The sequence below is a fragment of the Eretmochelys imbricata genome, chromosome 2, assembly GCF_965152235.1.
Source record: "Eretmochelys imbricata isolate rEreImb1 chromosome 2, rEreImb1.hap1, whole genome shotgun sequence".
NCBI lineage: Eukaryota > Metazoa > Chordata > Testudines > Cheloniidae > Eretmochelys > Eretmochelys imbricata.
The window spans coordinates 247,904,477-247,923,424 of NC_135573.1; the positions used below are offsets into that span (position 1 = coordinate 247,904,477).

The window sequence follows — 18,948 nt, forward strand, 5'->3', positions numbered from 1 at the left end:
CTCAGTCACATAGCTGGGTTGACCTAACTTTTTAGTGTAGGCCTGGCCTTAGGCACATGCTTAACTAGTCTCATCTGGTCATTGGGTTGACTACTCACATGTTTTGCACTGACTACTCACATGGGTAAAGTTAAGCACATGTGTAACTGTACAGGATCGGACCTAAATGCCGGATTGTGCAAATGCTTATTATCAAGGATAGTACCATAAGAAGCCCATTGTCTTCAATGCCTGAGTGAGAACGAGTCTTCAGTGGCTCTGCTCAAACGACTGTATGGTGTTCCCAAAGAAACTCTAGGCCCACTATACAGATAAAGAATAGAGGATAGAAGGCATGATAGAGAAGCAGTATGATTGTGTGGTGAAATTTAGCCTGTGTCCTGTACTTCTGCTATTTTTGTATCAAATTGTTTGTAAACATTTTCTAATGCTAATGTTGGTAACATTTCAGTTTAATATTTAAATGACTCAATCCTTCCTTAAAAGATTAGTCTCTGGAAAAACAAAATTTTAGTTACAAAAACTGTTGTTTTCATGAGGTATGATTTGTAAAGACTGCATGAGTGGCAGCAGGTTTGTAATGTGAACACTTTAACAGGACAGTTAAATCCTGTACTGTAGGAGTTAAATTAAATTGAGTCCATAAAATGGCCATTTATATTCAAGTGCCATCCTGAGCGTCCAGTTGTAGGAATGACTTTTTTTAGAATTGCTATTTGATAATTGGGCCCTATAATCTGTTCAGAAATTGATAATGAGCGCTCAAACAGTATCCAGCTCACAGTCCCCTCAACTTCCTCAGACGGACGATACCCAGTATCTTGTTGGGTGTGGCCCTTAGGGGAGTAGAAGTGCTGATTTCATTGCAAGCTCCCCTTTTCCTACTGATGCTATGGGACCTGTTTGTCAGGTGCTTTGTAAGAATTGGGTTCCTCTTGACTGCATGTTCGGAACTGGCAGACCAGGACAGATTGGAGGAGAGGCAGGCCTCATGAGCATCCTTCAGGGGAGTTCTGGTCCAACCACCATTTTCATATGCAGATATTCATACCGCACTGCAAGTCTGGAACATTAGCAGTTAAACTCTTCAAAAAACATACTCTGAATTGTTGCTAACTAGTTTCATTGTGTGCTCTGCTGACACTGTCAGTCTGTAAATCCATTTCAGCTTGTTTACTTCGCTTTGAATGATCCTGAACTCTTTTTTTAAATGCACGTCTAACTCCTTTTATTCTTGGTTTGGAACATGAGTGCTTTTTTGCTTTCATCTTTTAATTTGACACCATTGCAAACTGCCAGCCTCTGAAACTAGGTAATTGGGCAACACAAATGGCAGATCATAATCTTGGACAGCTCACTGAAGATTCCTGATCCGTGTGCAGTGTACAATACAGCAATTAAGATATTAGGCTGCATTAATGAGACAGAAATAATACAGAAAATATGTAATTCAGTTGTCTTGTTCTACCGCATTCAGTTTTGGTCAGCATCTCAGAAAAGGCAAAGAGCAAAACATAAAAAAGTAAAGAAGATGAGTAAGAGGAGATGTGGTTTATGGGACTGAATATAAAATAAAGAATAGTTTAGAGAAGGATTGAGTGTTCTTACAATATTTATTCTACCTTTTCCTATGGGGGAAAAACAAAGGAGGGAACTCAAAAGTTAAACATTTGAAATGGAGAGCATGAGTTATAATGTAACATAGAATTAACCTGCAGCACTTGCTATATTGAAGAAAATAGCATAGTACATTTTAAACAAGGATTCAACATTTATTTAAATTAGGAATAACATTGCAGTCACAGCAGCTAGAATACAATTGGGACCCTGCAATTTCAGGGCTGGTCAGCTGCAGGCAAGTTAGGAAAACATGTTCTACCATATAATATTATGTAATTACATATATTATGGGTGTGGTTTACATTTTCCTCTGAAGCATCTGGCATTGGGAAAGAGGACACTGAACAAAATGGACCACTGGTACAGTACTCCCATGTAGTGTTTCTTAGGGAACTAAGGACTCTTACACTGCCTTTTGCCATATTGTGTGTTATTGATTCCTGTTAAGTTGTTTTATATTTTCTCTAGTTCTCTTAAGATTTGGTGAGCAAGCTAGACCTGACTGGTGTAGTTCTTGCCTGTTTGATTTAGCACTTTCTTCTGTGACTCTCATGGTGGAAAATACATAAATTACTTTCTTTATTAGGGTAAGAAGCAATAAATGTCTAAGGACTGATTCTCATTGTCTTGCACCTTATATAGTCAGTTCTTCCTGTGAAAAGTGGGTGCAAATTTTATCAGTTCAGAATTGTGGCATTGTGCAAACACATTCGCTTTGAACAGATGTAAATTGCAACAAAAGAAGCAAGGAGGAGGAGAATCAGGCTCTTAGGCTCAGTCTACACAGAAAGTTGCACTAGTTTAATGGAAGTTGTGTATTTAAATTGACTTAAACTGGTATGTGACTATGTTGAGAACATAAGAACTGCCATAGTGGATCAGACCAATGTTCCATCTAGCCCATTATCCTATATCCAACCACCACTAGTTCCAGAGCTTTAGGGAGGAAGAGTGTACAGCACAGGGTAATTTTGGAGAGATCCACCCATATTCCGCTCCTGACTTCTGGCAGTCAGAGGTTCAGGGTCACCATTGATAGACCTATCCTCCATGAACTTATCTAGTTCTTTTTTAAACCCAGTTATACTTTTGGCCATCACAACATCCCATGGCAATGAGTTCCTCAGGTTAATTGTGCACTGTATAAAAATATTTCCTCTTGTTTATATTAAACCTGCTACCTATTAATTTCATCAGGTGACCCCTAGTTTTTCTATTGTGGGAAAGGCTAAATAACATTTCTCTATTCACTTTTTCCACACCATTGATAATTTTACAGACTTCTATCACATCCCACCTTAATTGTCTCTTTTTTCTAAGCTGAACAATTCCAGTCTTTTTAGTCTGTCCTCATATAGAAGCAATTCCATACCCTTGATCCAATGGTGGAACTGGTGTGGCCACGGGGGCCATGCCCCCACTTTTTAACCTGGGCATAGTTTGGGGGGTGGGGGCAAAAAACACCTTTTTTGAAAATTCTTTATTTGATTTAAACTTGGTTTACGTAAGTCAGTTCCTTACTGACTTAAATGTACATGCACTGTGAGGCCCCTTTATACTGCTGCAATGGTGCAAAGGAGCTTTAGGGTAACAAAAAATTCAGATGTGTAAGCTTTATCAATTTACATGCAAAAAAACCCCAAACCCAAACACAACTGAGCTGTAGCACAGCTAAACCAACAGATTGTAAGGCCTGACATTTTAGTGAATTTTCCCTTGAAAATAGCAGTCCAAGCCACTGCCCCTTTGCATTCCTGTACATCAAACAGTGTTTTCTTTCCAACAGTTCTTATTAACTTTAAGCAATATGCATATGGAGTTACATGTTGTCTTTAGTACATTATGCAGCCTAAGTATTAGTAGGATGAATGTTATTGTACTGAGAAATTACATAACGGAGATTATTTTTAGATGAGTAAGTATGAAATATTTTAGAATTATGTCACTAGAAATTAATAACCTAATTAATAACACAATCACTAGTTATATCAGCTGGATGTGTTACAATAATTTGTCTAAGAAACCTTTGGAAATTTTGTAATATTTATTAGTGCATGTGGCCCTGCCATTGCAATTTATCAACACATCTTGAAACACAGTTTATTTAGCATTTAAATAGTTAAAGGGACAGGGGAGAAATTCCACAGCTCTAATTCCACTTCAACTCCAGTAGGCATAGAACCTAACCTTACACTGATTTTGAAATTCATGGACTAGAGGGAAAAAATGTAAATTACAGAACTAGCAAAAATGAAAGAGCTAGGAAAGAAGAAATTAAATCCTCGTATATGGACCAGATCCTTAAAGCTGTAATGGAAATGGTAGGGTCTGTTTTAAACAGAAAGGATGAAGCTGGCACACAAAACCTATAGTCCCATTAACTTGTTAAACAACAGAGCCCTATTCATATTGTTGAAACTGCAGTTGTCATTCAAACAATTTAATATATTCATCTTGAATGTTTTATTTCCACAATAACATTGCAAAGACAACTGTCTTTTAGCAACTGAAATCCGGTGAGATTTGGGCACCCAACTCTCTAAGGCTCCTTTGGAAGTCCCATACAAAATGTCTTTTGCCGCAGTTTGAAGGAGAGCAGGCATATTTAATCATCAAACGTCATCACTGGCACGAGAGAAGCTAAAAACAAAAAGCACAAATGCCAGTGTGTTTTTCTTTTAAATAATGAAGATGACTGGGGAGGAAAAAAATCTTGATAAATTATTAAAAATAAAGTAATGTAGTGCATGCAAGGCCTGGTCCAAAGCCCACTGAAGTCAATGGAAAGACTCCAATGATTTCAGTATTCATCCGATGAAGTGAGCTGTAGCTCACAAAAGCTTATGCTCAAATAAATTGGTTAGTCTCTAAGGTGCCACAAGTACTCCTTTTCTTTTTGCAAATACAGACTAACACGGCTGTAACTCTGAAACCAATTATTTCAATGGCTGTTAGATCAGGCTCTTATTTACTGCCCTGTACTTTATTCTAATTTACTAGGAGTAGGCAAAACAGGAAATTCAACCTACAGAGTCTTGGCCTTGGAAGACTGAAAGAAAGTGCTTATCAGAAGATAACATCTATATAGCACTTCGAAAAATTCTTCTCTAGGAAATAAAAAGTTAAAAAATCCCACATGTTTTAGAATAGTCCATAGCATTGAGTAATGCACATAAATCTCTTAGTGTTACTCATTGGAATGTAGTGTTGCAGGGTGCTGAGGAAAAGGAGAATATGAGAAATGTTAAGTCCCATCAGTTCTTGACATGAAGTCATACAGATGGTGTCTGCTGTACCCAGGCTCTCTCATAGGAAGGCCAGACTGGTCTGACAGTGAATTTCCCTATGATGACTTGTAGCCAGTCTCTCTCATACAAGCCCCTAGTGCACATATTCTGATTAATCATGGGTGATGAGCCTCTGAATTTCAGAAATCAGTTTCTACTTAGTTCTAAGTTTATAAAAGTACAGCTGATGCTGTGCCTGTTTGATTGGGGGAGGCAAAGAATGTAGAATCAGTGCAATTTATTCTGAAATGAGAATATGCAAACATGGAAAAAAAGTTAGGGTAAGCAATGCAGACTAAACATGACATAAATTTGATATACTTGGCACCAACCATTTACATTTTTCCTAAACAAATACCTCCCCGTCAAGACCAAAACTAAAAAGAATGTATAATCTCTCTTGATTGGGTGGCGCATCTCAAAGGGTCACTAACATTTTCGGAAATACAAGAATTTCATGATAACTCAAGTGGTGGTCATGAGGGGCACCAAATGATCCTGATTCTCTTTCATCAACCAAAAGGGGCAGTGTTCAGATTCACAGGTAAGGAAGGTGAGGCACAGAGAAGTGAAGTGACATGCCCAAGGTCACTTATCAGGCCAGTGACAGAGTGGGGAACTGAACCTTAAACATTAGTTTGATATCTAATTGGCCAATAGTGCAGTCACATGAGCACAAGACAACATGTTTAGTGAATGTAGTTTTTACTGATCTAAGGCTTTTGGGTGTACAAAAGTCTTATTTGATCTTGTTCAGAGACTTTCAGTAGCCCAATATACTGAACAGAAAAGCTTTAAAAAGTTACCAAATACAGAGTTTAAAAGGTGCAGTGGTTTATTTGGTTTTTGTGCTGGCAATAAGAATGAGTTTAGCTGCTCACTGAAGAAAGCATATGGATCACTACTTTAACAGTTAGTGAGGATGTTAATTAATTAATTAATTGTATTATTTGTAGCATACAAGAGAAGATATTTTAGTAACAGAGAAACTTTTGCCAGTGAAGGACCACTATAATGACTGTAGCATCCTGGTTTCCTTTTCTTTACTTTCTGATACCATCTTTTTCCATTCTCACTTGTACTTTCAGTATAACGCAATTTACTTCCCTGGTATTCCCAACCTTGGACCTTTCATTTTCTTGCGCCAAGAACGTAACAAGCACACATCCTCTCTGAATTGCACAATACACATGACAGGACCATTTAGCCCTTAATATTATTTCTATTTTAATAACCATTTATATTGGTGGTAGTAACAGAGGTAAGGATTTTAAAATATATATGCAATATAAGATATAGCTTTGAATTTATATTAAGTTTTATGTCCCTTTTTAATTTGTGTGAATTTATTTCCAAGAAAAACTAATAACTCTGGCTTGAGCCAGTGACCTCCTCTGTATAAAATAATTTACAGAACAGTGCAATCCTTAGATCCCAGGATCATAATAAACCAAGGCATAAAGATGTGCTACAGCATGTTATGATTATATCACCACAGAGTTCACAGTTTCTTACCTTTTAACAGAGAAACATGATATTTCCTGTAAGAGCAGAGTAATAGGTCTGCTTTGTTAAAAGGGCAGAGATAATCTGCATAGTTTTCTGGTCTATAGGAAGTTCATAATCAACTGACAGTTCATTTAAATCACTATTTCTTAAAGGCATGGTATTAAATATATCTTAAATGAGTGTTATCTAGAATACAGCACATGACAATAATTCTAGGTGTACATGTAATAAAACCCAACTTAGTCACTGAAAACATTAAGAAAATATACACTTATTACGACAATTGAAACTCATCCATCAGCAGTAAATACTGGAACCAATTTGGTGAATTAAAAAGACGGGATTTTATGATTGCTCACTGATAAATTAATGCTATATTCAGTTTCATCTTAAAGCTAACCACTTGAGTAATGAGTTCTCAGAGATAACAAACATGTTTCTTTTAAGAATAACTACTTTTCATTTGTTTGAAAGAAAATGTCCAAATTCAAGATCTAATCCTTGCTGAAACTGCTGGATCGCTCTTAAAAATATGGGCTAAGTAGTCACCACAGCAACAGGAATACATTTAATAAAATTGCTAGTGTTTTTAGTGCAGGCTAAATATTATTGTAGGAATTCAAATATTTTTATGGCTTTGGACTGATTGTGCTGGTTGCACAGTACTCTGAATCGTAAGGAAAGTTGTCCTAGAACCTCCTGCTTGCTGTTACTGATAGAGCACCATCTGTGCACGGGGTGTTTTTCAAGAAGTGTAGAACACAAGGTTCTTGACCCGAACAGATTACAGTTGAGCTCAGTGGAACAGGAAATACCCAACAAACTTTCCTTGCAAAGCCTGATAACATCGTTAGTGATAAGGTCAGCATGGGAGGGTTTGTGAAAGAAATGGATTTCAAAAAGGAGAGGAGAGGCTTCCAAGCAGGATTCTCAAACTAGAGAGGGAAACACCTATTTGGCAACTGGGCCCAATCCTGTAGGGATGCTTTGAGTATGTCTAAGATCTGATACCTGTCAGACCCCACACTGGAGGGCAGGATACAGGCTGCCAATAGGGGGCAGCACCACATCCACATTGAAGACAGCCAGGGGCACAGGGAAACATAGGGCAACAATGATGGTTTCAACTCCTACAGCATGGGCTACCTGAGCAGCTGATCTGGCTTAGGGGGGCCTGACTTGAGGAAGAGTTTTGCAGCAGAGAATCCTGAGTAGAGGGAGGTGCCTATCTCTGCCCAGTCAGCCAGGTGTACTAGGTCAGCTCTCTTAGGCTGGCATTTCATTCCTGGCTAGTTTAGTTAGCTCCCTGCTCAGCTTGCAGGCTTCTAGGTATCCCCTTCTTTTAGGCACGTGTCTCTCCCTGCGCATTTTTTAGGGAGCCTAGGAACCTAGCTTGGGGTTGGGGATTCCACTAGGTGACTGGCCATCTAGGGGTTAGGTGTTGCAAAGCTAAGTGGAGCAACACCTACATACCTTTTAAGATCTGGGCTCTTGTACCCACAGAGTCCCACTGAATTCAGTGGGACTCCACAGAAGTATAAGGGTGTTATGCACAAGGGTGTGTATTTGTAGGACTGGGACCCTATGAAATACAATGAAAGGAATAATCTATTTTATATCATTGAAAGCTCAGGATTTCAATTTAAAATGAAAGTTTATCATCAGTCCTTGATCCTTTAAGTGGGGAAGCTTCCTAATATCATTCCTCTTCCACTGGGACCTTTACTAATTTCCATGGTCATGTTTTCTCTGGTGCGTCTGGGGGATGGGGGGCTGGGGCTCCTCTGCATCTCCACCAGTTCCCAATTCAAGTTTTCTGTAATGTGCTTCCCGTGTTTGTAACATGTGAGGGGTTCTCTACACCAAACAAACAAGCAAAACTACTTTGTGAGAGAGGATGATCAGAGTAAAGTAAGAGAATGACTCAGGTGGCCCGTCTCTTAGGCAGGCTTTCTGGGACCAGCTCTTTGGGACTTGGTTATCAGCTGGCCTACTGTCTTTAATTAGGGTCTACCTGCAGCCCCTTCTCTTGGGGCACCCTTCTTTACAGCTGGTCCATGATGTTTCAGGGCAGTGAGGCCTCTGAGTGTTTCTTTCTTGGCAGATTACTCTCTGAGGTGTAGCAGTCTTCTTCTTGTTCACCATAACCCAACCCACCCTTGGCGGGTTTTCTCTCTTTAAGAAATCCCGTCCCCCCTTCCCCCCGCCCATTTCTTTCCAGTCAGAACAAACCTAACAGGTATACCTCGTTAGCGCTGAACAAGCCCCAAAACACTCGCTAGTCTCCTCTCCCACAAAGTGAGAGTGTACCCTTCACACTCTCCAGTGTTTTACTGCTACTTTAAAAGCAAACTAATTCAATACTAAAATGTCAGGAGTTCTACAAAAATGTCAAGACAATCCACTTCTATGCACTGCCTAGTACAAAAATAAAAGTAGGCATCTATTTCCCTTGTAGTATCTATTGTACCATTTGAGAATTAGGAGAATAGTGATGTTGGATTAGTTATTGAAGTAGCCTGTTGGAATTGGACCATGCTTTTTGGATAACGAGCGAATGTTCCCTCACGCAGCTGCTAACAGGGACTGGTGCCATTTGCCTTGAATGTCCTTAAGATCTATTTGCTAAATGTAGGTAATTTGTTTCCCTCAGTTTTTAACTTTAAGTATATCTATTATACCGCATTTACAAGATACTTCATTTCATTTAACATTTAATTTAGATTTGCCCAAATGCATGCTGTGATTGCTAAATGATTTAAACGTTGTTCTGCTAATTTTGACATAAACCAGGATCACTAAAATTACCTCCTTTCAATGGTATTCTTCTGGAAAAATTGCAGCTTCCTAATGTTATTCTTTCATCACTGCTTTCTAGCAATTTTAAAAGGGTATAAAACAACATATTTTTCTACCAGATGAGTTTTAGCAATATTTCTGTTTAAAATTGTATAATTTTTAACAAGTGCTGAATCCAAATGAAGAATCTGGTACAAATCGAAATTTAGACACATACAAAATGTTGTAAGAGGCATACTTCTACTTTTTGAAATTTGATGTCAGAATCTCAGCTGCCATAGCTCAATTGAAATAAATGGTGCTAGGCTGACTTACAGTAGCAGAGAGTCTAGCCTATTATCTTAAATATGATATTCTTAAAATACTGTGAATTTGTGCCCCTTAGTAACACAGGCACCAGAATGTGTATGCACATAAATGCATGCGCCTACCTTTGTAAATTGGTTCCATAAGATACAGCATGCTGCATTGATGTTAAAAAACTACCAGTTAATTCCATCAAATAACAAGAAATGGTTTATTAATTTGTTTCTCATAAATCACATCTATGGTATTAATACCTTATAGTACTTTAGTGGAAAATAATGTAAAACAAATCAAATTTCATTGTAGGCATCAAAAGAAGTAGCAGATTAATTCTGACTTTTTGGCAGTACTCTTACGAATTTTTCATTTCTGATAGCATTGCATGTCGTAATATTTAGGTGGTAAATTAAGGGACAGTGATGGCTGTTCAGTGGTGCATCCCCTTTGTGCTGCTTTTGCTTTGTAGAAGAAGTGGCTTTTAGGCTTTTAAGGAGGAATTTGAATAGAGAGAGGAAGGGTTGTTTGGGCCCCAGTTCACCAAATATGTGCACTCCATATGTTCACTTGGAGTCAATGGGACTTAAGCGCTTTCTTATGTCTGTTGCTGAACAAGGCTGGACTACTGAATCAGGGCTTTGGAGCAGAAGTTGTGGAAGACTGTTCCAAGTCTAACCCATGCTTACAAAATGTGACTCTCTCTTTCTCTTGTGACTGAACCACATTGAGGCTTATGAGCCTACTAATGGAGCAGGGTTATTTGGTTGAGGTAGTTGGATGTTTGAAGATCAAGAAGTCCCACATTTGATTTCCTCATCAGAGACGACTTCTTTAGAGGTGTTGCATTACATGAGTGTAAGGGAATCAGCATGTTTAACATTTGCACAGGAATTCAGTAGCTGGTAGCCAGACTAAAAATTGTTACATTGTAAAAATTGTTAATTGTAAAAATTATACAGTTTTTATTCTTAAAACTATTTAAAGCAATGCCACATTATTACACATTTGGTTGCACATATCACTAATGGTTTATGAATATATATTTTTCTTCATAGATTAATTTCTATATACTAGTGAAGGCAATCTACACCCTTGGACATAGTGCATCTCTGATTGCTCTAACGACAGGAAGTATAATTCTTTGTCTTTTCAAGTAAGTACCTCACATGAACAAAAATAAGCAAGAAAATAGGAAAATATTTTAAAATCCTTGTTTGTTTTATGATTATTCAGATGTTTAGAAAATTGATGATTTTTACACTTCGAAGAATTTAATAACAAATAATAGTTGCATTCGTAACTTGAATTTATGTTTGCACCTCTCATATCAGAGGATTCCAGAGAACTTTAGAAATTCATACATAGTACAACCTATATGCACAAGATTAGACCAGATCTAAACGATTTAATGCTTTATTGATCAAAATCAACACCTTGAATTGTACCTGAAAATAAATGGAAAGCCAGTCAATACTAACCAAGTGAGCAGCCATGTTCTGGTGAAGCTTCTCGGTGGTCTCCAAGTGTGTTCAAATTTCGAGTGTCTTCAGTAATCATTCCTGAAAGTCAAAAAGGTGGTGAGATAGTGAAGAGAAATACCATAGTCACAGTGCTTTTGTTAAATGGAGATGGACAAATGCTCTTCTGGCCATTGACACTACTTGAGATTCTGGGAGTAACCCACAATTCAGATTGGTTCACAGAATAAAGAAGGGCAGGAATATATTATGGGAACAGATACCTTCAGATGCCTGCTTATGAGTTTCACCTCCTCCTGCCTACTAGCATCACCTTTATCTTCTTCAAACTAAGCTTCAGCCAACTTTCTTTCATCCATGCCTGCAATCTCCACCAGGTACTGAGAGCTGAGAAAAGGCATCGTCCAGCTTCAGCAAAAAGAAGATGTCGAGCTGCATGTTATCTGCAGCATGGTGGCGCCAGAGCCCCAGCCCTGCCACAATCTACCACAAGGACGAGATCTTTTGTGGTCTTTCTGCAAAGAACGAACAGAGCAATTTCAGGAGTAATCTCCTCTATCCTAGTTAAGGTCTGCAAGCAAATCAACACCACCTTGTGTTCAACACTGTCAATGGCTATTAGTGCATTTGAAGGACTCGCGCATAGACTCTTGACTTATGTCCATCGCTAGAAGGTAGTCAGTTGGTGAGACTGAAAACCGCCTTCGTGCCTGAAGCAAGACTGAAGAGGGGTTGGGAAAGTAAGAAGAATCCACAGGACATCAATGTACGCCTTATCACAGACTCCTCAAAACCGTCACCCAAAAAAGGCAGGTTAAAGAGAATCAATTTGTTTCCCATGCAACAAAGAAATGCTTACTTTAGGAAAGCTAGTCCCCTGGGAGATAATGTCTGTCACTAGCAACGGAAATGAGCACAAACCAATACGTGTAGGCACACTTCATTCACACAGTATCGACAAAATGGGGCATTGTATATATTGGGATCATTTTTTCGGAGGTGGGGATATTTTTAGAATTTCCAATCCCCGTCCCTTCTACCCAATTAATGTATCCTCAGTGATAAATCACACTTTGGAATATTGGCTTGAGAATCTGATGCAAATGCCTTTAAAAACCAATATCTTGTGAGGGGTGATCTAAGGATAATAGGTAGTGAAAGGCTCCATTTCCCATTCTCCAGGATCAGAGTAGCTGAAAACACCTTTATTAGCTATTTATATTTATATTGAAGAGGCAGTTATTGTCTGACAGGATCCCAAGGTGCTTTACAGAAAGTACCAATGTATTGTATATAAGGATCCACTGAAATACATCCATCTTTGGGATGGAGCCATCCGGCCTATACAATAGTATTTAAGAGAAGTAAAGAATAACTTCTTCAAATGAAACTCCTGGGAGGAATTTCTGGCAATTACACTAGTGGGTTAAAAATTAAAAGTTACTAAAGCAACAAAAAAAAAATCTAAATCCTAACTTCATCCAACAGGATTAAAGTTTGAATTTTTGATGTTAGTAATACATAGGATTTTTAAAACTGTGCATTGATGCACACAACTACATCGGTGGAATTGGACATGCTTTCCTCAAAATCTATAGCATTTATCCCTGAACACGTGCACCATTATTTTCTGAAACAAAGTTCTGGGGTGGAAGGAATTCAATTTAACTGTGGGTGCCTGTATGTACATATAACAAATATATAAAACCTCTCATTTAGCTGGCTCTGTTTGCTTCCTAGTCTAGCACATATTAAGGAGTTATGAATAGCAGAACTGACACAACTTCAATGCTTTCTGATCTTTATTTAATGTACAGGATACTATTTATGGCTAGTCATGCTAAAATTAGGGCAATTAGATGAGAAAAGGAAATTTTGTTTCAGAAAGTTTCACACATTTGCAAGGTTCTCTTGTACACTCTTCCTAAAATTGAAAATTCTTTATGTACTTGCAGAGTTGGGGATAAATTCAACCCTGGGTTTTCAGTCATTGCAGAAACCCAATCTGGATTCTGACTAGTTTTCCTACCAAAGGGCAGATTCTGAAGTATTTTAAGGGGAAGGAATTATGACTCTAGCATCTCTTTGATAGATTTGTTAATCCTAAATTGCCAGCCAGAGATACTGAGCTCCTAAACTCTCTTGCTATTCAAAATTGTACCAATTTTTCAAATGTCAAGGCTTTTTCATCCCAGGTGACACTTTGTATGAACATTATGATTAGAATTGGTTGAAAATTTTCTGACAGTTTTTCATCAGAAAATGCTGAGTTGTCAAAATAAACATGCTCCACAGGAATGTTGCAATTTTGATGAAATTTTGATGAGAAAAAAAATCAAATGACCTTATTGGAACAAAACATTGCAACTTTTCATTTCAAAACTACTTTTCATTTTGAATTTTTTATATTGTATAATAATAATAATACCTCATTCTGATGCAGTGCTTTTCATCAGTTGATCTCAAAGCACTTTACAATTGAGGTTAATATCATTGCCCCATTTTACAGAGGGATAACTGAGGCACAGGGAGGAGAAGTGACACAAGGTCACCCAGCAGGGCAGTGTCAGAAGTGGGAATAGAACCTACATCTCCCAGTCCAGTGCTCTGTCCATTGTGCCACACTGCCCCTTATACAATTTTTATTCAGTCAAAATCAAAATGAAACATTTCAATTGACCCAAAACAAAATGTTGTTTAAAATTTCATATTGTGGAAAATATCAAAATTTGCTATTTCTGCTTTGTATAAAACCTTTTGTATATCTGACTTTGCTGCTGTTTGCATATATGCAGATTTCTACACATACAGAAATCTAGCAACTATCACTACAGTAAGGGCCTGACCTGCAAGGGCCCTGAGCACCTATCATTTTCACTGAACTGCAAGAGTACAGCATCTCTCAGGAGCACCTAGCTCCTGGCAGGATTAGACTTTTATTCTTTCAAATCCAGCATGAGAGAGAAACATGTTGTTCCTATTAATTATCCAAGGAAAATAATTAGATGCCTGGAATGTGACCTTGGCTTTCATAGGGATGTATTAAGCCATGTACTATAATAGCAATGGACCCTCAGCTGCTTTTGGATGTCTCAGGCCCTGCATCATCAAAGCTCTTAAGCATATGCACAGCCATTGAAGTCAATGGAAGCTGAGCAAGTGTTTAAAGTAAATCATGGGATTATGTCCTTTGCTGAATAGGCCAAAAATTCATTTTGCATCTCTGCCACGCTAGAAGGTTATGACTTCTTCTCTCAGATGCAGAGCTGACCACAATTGACCACGCTTTTGTCACCTCCAGAATGGGTTATTTAATGTTCTTTGCATAAGTCTATGCCGGAAGACCACTCAGAAGCTTCAGAATGCAGTCATCTGCCATAAAATTCTATTCTGTCTGCATTCCTTTAATAACAACAATATTCTCGAATCTGTACTAGTTTTCAGCTGCAGTTCAAGGTGTTGCTTTTTACTGATAAAATCCTGAGTGGTTTGGTTCCTGTCTGCCTTATAGATTCCCTCTCTCCTCTGCTGTTTAGTGAGATCAGCTAGGATAAATGCTGCATTAAAAGACAAGGTGCTGGAGAAAAGGTGTTTCAGGTGATAGGTCCTTGCCTCTGGAACCTACTTCCCACTAGAGTTTTTTGATTTTCCTGGCACACTGAAAACCTCATCTGTTTCCAAGATTTCAAAGAGTAAAGGTTTTAAGTAAGTGCAGTCCAATTTGTATTTTTGTATGTACAATATTTCTGAATCGTTTATACATTCACCTGCATCCCAGGATGTCCATACTTTATGAATCAAAATACTGGAATTAAAGACAGAAAACTCCAACAAGAAAACATTAGGAAGGGGTATTTCAGAAATTTAGCCAGAAGAGCTAGGCTTTTCACTGGGAATCTAGAAGACAAAGGCTAGAGCACACCAAAAATAGAAAATGAAAAATCACCTTTATTATATACTCTTCATGGTAAAAAATGGCAGCAGGGCCTTTTAATCTGTGACACTGAAAAGGTGTCAAAGATGCCTTAATTGTATGCACTGGTCAGAATTTTTTTTTTTAAACCCTGAAAGGGGACTTACTCAGGGTCACACACAGAGAAAGGGCAGGTACTCACTACAGGTTCATTTCACTAAGAAACAGTTTAAGACTAATCAAAAGACTGTACGATAGCCTTTCTGTCCTGGAAACTAAAATGCTTTTTTCAAAAAAATCTCTTCTTTAATGTAGAAAACTTCACTGCACGCGGAACTACATCCATCTGAACTTGTTCCTCTCTTTCATTCTAAGAGCAATCTCTGTTTTAGTCAAGGATGATATTCTTTATTCCAATTCCAACACAGCTCACTGTTCAGAGGATCAGTCGTCATGGGTAATGAAGCTTTTTTGGCTACACTGTGTAATATTTTTGCCTTTTAACCCTCTCCACCTCTGCATCCCTGGTGAATTTTTGGGAACACTAAGTTGTCAGTGGAGGGAGCTGTGAGAGAACTAGTGTCAGGTAGAACTGAGATGCAACTGCAGGAGAAGAAAGGGAGCGGAAGAGCTGGGAGGTGAGCTAATGCAGCTTTGGATATTCAGGCAGGTAGCAGAGGAATTTCAGTTATCAAAAAAACAGAATCAGCCATGGCCCAGGATAACTATGACAGCAAGGAGGTGGGGTAAGTCAGGGTAGAGGTTAGAAGTGGAAGATAAATCAGCCGGGAAATGGGAAAGGCTAGATGTTCTGAGAAGGCTCTTGCAGCTGTATCTGGAGTCAGAGGAGGGGCATTAAGGGAGGGAGAGCAATAAGAGACTGAGTAGGTATTTGTAGGAGAGAAAGAGGGCTCTAGCAACCAAGCCACACCCCCAGAAGGTGATGGAGGGCTGTCATCTGCATTCATGGCAAACCATGTGGCACAGTAGGGATAAGGCATTAACATAGTATGCAGGGTTGCAAAATCTCAGAGGTTGAGAAGGTTGCACAGTTAAATGGTATATCACATTGTACAGAGCAGTGGTTTTCAAAGTTCGGGTTACAACCCAGTACTGGGTCGCGGAATCCAAGGCACTGGATGGCCTTGCTCAGCACCCAGGGACCCTGGTGGCTGGCCAGTAAAAACTAGTAGTCCTTACCCATTCTGACACCGTCCTGGAAGCGGCCAGCAGCACGTCCAGCTCATATGTAGGAGGGCCATGGGGCACAACCAGTGGGAGCTGGAGGGGGGGCGTGCCCGCAGGCAAGAGCTGGGCTGAGCCGCTTGCATGCCTCACCCAAGGAGCCAGACCTGCTGCTGGCCTCTTCCGGGGCACAGTGCAGTCCACCATGCCAGGACAGGCGGGAAGCCTACCTCTGCACCGCTGACCGGGAGCCGCCGGAGGTAAGCCCGTGCCCCAACCCCACGCCCCAATTCCAGCCCTGAGCCCCCCAAACCCGGGGCCCCTTCCTGCACCCCAACCCCCTCATCCCCGGCCCCAGTTTTCTTCAACTGGGTCACCAGAAAAAAAGTTTGAAAACCACTGGCATAGAGTATCCCCATCTCCTTGGTTTGGAGCAGAACTGCTGCAAAATAAATCTGCGGACACTGCTGAAGACCTCAGAGAATTTAATTTACAGTGTTTTTTCCCCTGCCCATTGTGGCTAAATTTAGAGTATAGAAAAAACTGAAGAAAAATGCAGTGTAATATTTTTGTATTGATAAAGCTACATTCTTCCATTGTGCAAACCTTTTCCAAGTGACTCTTAAGCTATATTTACACAATCCGTCAATTGAAACACTCTCACTGTAGAAATACTTAACACTGGCACTGTAAAATCATTGTAAACAGGTCACTTGGATTGACATCTCAGGGAGTCAAGAATGCTCAAAGCCTTGCAGGATTAGGCTCTTGGCCCTGATCATGCCTATTTGCACCCAAGTCTTTTCTGTTTTTGTCCTGCAGTTACTCTTGTTTGCAGCTGGATATTCTTGCAGTTGGACTGGTCCAGATCAATGTGCTGTTCTCTAATTTCTGTTGCATTGTTGTTGAGATGATCTGATGTTGCTTGGAATAGGTACTGCTTCTTACACTATTTGAACCCTGGTTTAGTTATGTAACAGCTTGGAGAGTTTGACTCTCAGATCATGTTTATGCATTCCACAGAGCTATTTGTGCTCTTGGCACAGCTCTTTTAAAATGAACAGTTTCTAAAACGGAATAACTTTTTTTACACAATTTGGCTGGCTGGTGGCATCTATTCATTGGCTGGGAACTGCCTCAGCTACAGGCTTAACTTCAAGAGGGAGGGCAAAAGACTTTGAAGAGGAGTAAATGGACACAAAGTGTATCATGACTTTGAGTCAAGATAAAGCCTTCTAACCCTGAATGCCATGCCGTAATCAGGTTGTAAAGAGAATTAAGCATCAAACCACATTTTAATTTACAGTTTAAAAAGTTACATTTTCACCTGTGTGAAACCCTCTGCACATTTCCTTGTAGCATCAGATATCTTAGAACGGTACATTCTGAAAAACATCACACAGACTATAAATTGCAGAGGTCATAATGGAGTTATGCATTCTGGTTGTCTTTAACAAATTGGGAAACACTAGAGAATTTCACAGTGCGGGAAAAATATTTTTGATGGTACAGTCAAATTTTTATTTTCTAGATATCCTTACATCCTGACCAGTGGGACTGCATTTGGTACCTAATTCTATATTTTTCACTTTGACCTTTGAAAATTCACAAAGGCAAATTTTTGTTATTTTTCTAACAAATTAAAACCTCTAGGAAACTTTTAGGAAAACCTATAAAGTTATATGTGTTTATTATCTTAATTGATGGTCTTTGGTATCTTCCTTTTTTAATGTTTATGTCATGATGATTTCAAGGTTTCTGAGTAAATTGGCTGCAAGGAAGCCATAGAAATAAAGGTTTGGGTAACTAAATTCCTTTGTATAAGCATTCTTTATACTTTAAATGCATCTCCTTATTTCTAGGGGCCATTGAAAAATAACTTTTCTATATATTGTATATTGACATACAGGAGAGATAAGAGAACATAATATATAGAGAGCTTGGGTCTGTAGAAAAATGTTTGTAACAAAATATTACTGCATTTTCTTTGCAAGAAGTTTAATCCTTGTTTGTTTGTAACACTTCAGGTTGGCTGCAAGGCTAGTTTGGTATTTTTCCAATATTGTGTTATGGCAAACTTTTACTGGCTCTTAGTTGAAGGACTTTACCTCCACATCCTCCTTGTGGTAATATTCTCTCCTAACAGACATTTCACAGTCTATCTTCTGATTGGCTGGGGTAAGTACTTAAATATATACATATTTTATTCTTATTTTTAGCTATGGATTGGTCAGGCTCAGTGTTTCCCACTGAGATAACATTATCTCCGATTAGACAGCTACCGTCCATGGGCCTGATTCCACAGGCTAAGACAGCCCCTTTATTCTGTTCCACCAATGCAAATCTAGCCACCAAGAAATTGTTCTGGCATAAAAGGATGTAGAGCTGGCACAAAGGCTCCATGCCACTCCCTCACAGGCCACTGCACAGTGACTATGTAGAGGGTATTGCCAGGAAAAAGTGGATATGTCCAGAACACTTCTGTTTTCTCAAGTATTCCCACAGACCTGACTGCCCCTTGGAAACCATCAGCAGCTGGGCACAAGCTAAGGCAGCCTTGAGGTTATCCTAATCAGTGTCGGGCTGGTTGACCCCAGAATAAGGGACGTGCAAAGCCACCATTCTCCTTCCCTCTCACATGTCCAGTTCCTGTGTCTGAATGTAGCTCAGATTCAGTGATGAATCAGGCCCCACATGTTCATTGTATTCTTTAAAAGTAAAGAGTGACTTTAATGCCTTCAGTGAAATGTGGTGTTAGAAGCACTTGCTTATGCCCCATTGTACAGGAAAACACTATGGAAGCTATCCTTCACATTGCTGCCAATTCACCTTAGATGCTTGCCAGAGAAATGGC

The 18,948-nt window shown here is 39.1% G+C and overlaps 1 protein-coding gene across 1 annotated transcript in view; it reads left to right on the forward strand.

Annotated features, from left to right (window-relative positions):
* The window catches only part of VIPR2 (vasoactive intestinal peptide receptor 2), an 81,144-nt gene that overhangs the window by 46,287 nt on the left and 15,909 nt on the right, over positions 1-18,948 (forward strand). Inside the window, exons 5-7 of the mRNA XM_077809484.1 lie at positions 10,574-10,671; positions 15,225-15,366; positions 18,122-18,272. Coding sequence (XP_077665610.1) covers positions 10,574-10,671; positions 15,225-15,366; positions 18,122-18,272 — 391 coding nt within the window. The remainder of the gene's footprint in view (positions 1-10,573; positions 10,672-15,224; positions 15,367-18,121; positions 18,273-18,948) is intronic.